General features: G+C 38.1%; 1 protein-coding gene across 1 annotated transcript in view; it reads left to right on the top strand.

The window, feature by feature from the left end:
• The window catches only part of LOC106878756 (beta-hexosaminidase subunit beta), a 31,009-nt gene that overhangs the window by 13,975 nt on the left and 14,288 nt on the right, over window positions 1–2,746 (top strand). The window contains exon 6 of the mRNA XM_052967697.1: window positions 1,675–1,776. Within this exon, the coding sequence (XP_052823657.1) occupies window positions 1,675–1,776 (102 nt within the window). The remainder of the gene's footprint in view (window positions 1–1,674; window positions 1,777–2,746) is intronic.

The raw sequence follows: 2,746 nt of genomic DNA, 5'->3' as shown, positions 1-2,746 counted from the left end.
AATAATAATAATAATAATAATAATAATAATAATAATAATAATAATAATAATAATAACAATAATAATGCAGTACCAGGCAGTAGTTCTCATGGCTTCTGATCTTAACTGATTGGAAGTGTTATCATGTACATTATTTTGTCTTGGTATAAAAAGATGGGCTACAGCAAATATTCTGCTCAATACCACAGATTTGCTTGTCAGTTGTTTGACCTTAACCAGTTGAGCATGGCTCTTAAGGACTGACAATACGTGTATCTCTGATCTTGAGCAGAAGTAGTGGGGGAGCATCATAGCCATGTGTTGAGAGGAATTCTTTGGGGTTTGGATAATTCACCTCTGGAAACATGGGTATTTTGTTCATCATCCTTAAACAACCCTCAATCAGGGACCTTTTGAGCGGGATGGGCTACTCGACCTGAAGAAAATTCTAACTGAGCCTCACCTGCAAGGTCATATGCCGTTTATCTTGATATGAGATCACCATGTCGCGCACATTTGGTTGTGATGCATGTGCCTGGTGTACCCTTATCAGGCGGGTAGTCATGATGGGTATACTGGGCTTCGTATATTTTACCCCAGTGTCACTTTGATGGCATGCATTGATCTCTGACTCAATATTAATATTAATAATAATAATAATAATAATAATAATAATAATAATAATAATAATAAAAGGAATATATATTGGCACACGGTCAGCGATTCTAAGGGAAGGGGTCAGTCAATGACATCGGCCCCAGTAATTGACTGTTCCATTATTTTCTTTATCGGCCCCAAATTAATAAATCCAATGGTAATCCGAGTTAATCCGCATCGACACAACCATTATTGTCTCGGGTATTTGGTCTGCCTTGAACCCACAAACCGGATTTCCAAGACATTGAGGCTGAGTATATGATTCGCAGCCTGAACCCTAACCCCCCCCCCCGCAGGAGTAACCCCAAAGTGTCATCACTGCTACATATTTCCAGATGAATCGGTTGGAGACAGCGTCCTACCCGATCCGAGAATCGATCCTGCTGCCTAACAGTCACGCCCCACCTACATACACACACCCTAACCACTAAACTATACACCTCACTCGAAGCAAGAAATTATTTTGATAATTTCTGCTTTAAATAAGTGAACATTACTTCCCTTTCTCATTCACTCTTTCTCTCTCTTTCTCTCTCTCTCTCTCTCTCTCTCTCTCACACACACACTTTCTGTGTCTCACACTGTCTCACTCTCTTTCCCTTTCTCACTCACTCTCACTCTTTCTCTCTCATTGTCTCTCTCTCTTTACCCCTCTCTCTCTTTCTCTATCTCGCTCTCTACCTATCTATCTCACCCAATGTTAAATAAAGACAGGCTTTAGTGACTGCAGCCCAGGGACCTCCGTCAGCTGAAGGACCTCCAGAGATGAAACCAAAATTTATTGAAAACTTGACTGAGGGCCTCACAGGGCTTGTAGCACAGCGGCCCACAATATCTTAACCCAGTTCTGACCTCATCACTTGGAAATTGTCAACAAAATCTTTTCTATTAAGCGTAATTATCTATTTTTGTTGGTTAATTTAATGGAAATTAGTGCAATTATTTGCAATTAGCGTAATCGTTAACAGTTAAACACAAATTAAATTGTGGAGAATTGTTGACGGTTAAGTATATTATTGCGTTTGAATTCTATTTCAGGACGCGATGTCATACAACAAGTTCAACGTGTTACACTGGCATATCGTGGATGACCAATCATTTCCCTATGAAAGCCGCACATTTCCTCAGATGTCACAAAAGGTACACTTTACATTGTGTTTTTTGCTGTTTCTGTTGCACATGGCGTACCCTGGTGGTCAGCTATCGTAGGGGAGATAATTACTTCTACATCAAATTAAGGCAGGATTGAAAGTTTGAATTATAGATCGAAGAGTAAGGAAGATGGTGCACAGAATATACACATTTAATATTTTCTTTCACTCTTTGAAGAACTTTAAATTTCAGTCATTGAAAGGCATTTCGTCCTTATTTCGAATCAGTAGGTCATTGGATTTCTTAGATTTAGATATCCTTTTTAAATCTAAGAACTCCACCACCTATTGACATCGAAATCAGAATTTTTCACAAAATGCAGACATCTTGACAAGTTTCTACAACAGAACTGGAGAACATCACCCTCTCCGGATTAGGCACATAAGCTCACAAACTTTAACTTTTCCCTGTCGAATTAGCCTTCACCAGCCATTGCTACTTCCCATTCTAACGAACGAAGGGGACATAACTTGTGTCTTACTTCCTCCAAGATTTTATTCTTGTTTCTTTTCTTTTTTTTTTCTCGGTCTGTCTCGTTCTTTCTAAATTTTTCTCAGAGAGCGGGTTATTCTTTGCCTGAAATATCACAGGATAGTACACAGAACCCCATAGAAGCTCATCCAATTTATGTACTATCGGAGCATGAAACTTATGGTATCTCACATTTAAAATTTGTGTTTATTAAATATTTATCTCTCTTTGGTTGGAGTACATCTTTTGGGTTGATCCTAAAAATAACAGAATGGTATGCCATATATATGTATATATATATACGTATATATATACACACACACACACACACACACACACACACACACACACACACACATATATATATATTATTTAATAGACACAAGGCATGTCTTTATGTGCCATTAATAGTTTCTTGTGCTGAGAACATGCCAAATAATGAATTATAACATGTATAAAAGCTCCGCACAATCATTAGGAGACGTTA

This window comes from Octopus bimaculoides, chromosome 4, assembly GCF_001194135.2.
Source record: "Octopus bimaculoides isolate UCB-OBI-ISO-001 chromosome 4, ASM119413v2, whole genome shotgun sequence".
Classification (NCBI taxonomy): domain Eukaryota; kingdom Metazoa; phylum Mollusca; class Cephalopoda; order Octopoda; family Octopodidae; genus Octopus; species Octopus bimaculoides.
The sequence above is the reverse complement of the archived record's forward strand: the minus strand, read 5'-3'. Positions and strand labels throughout refer to the sequence as shown.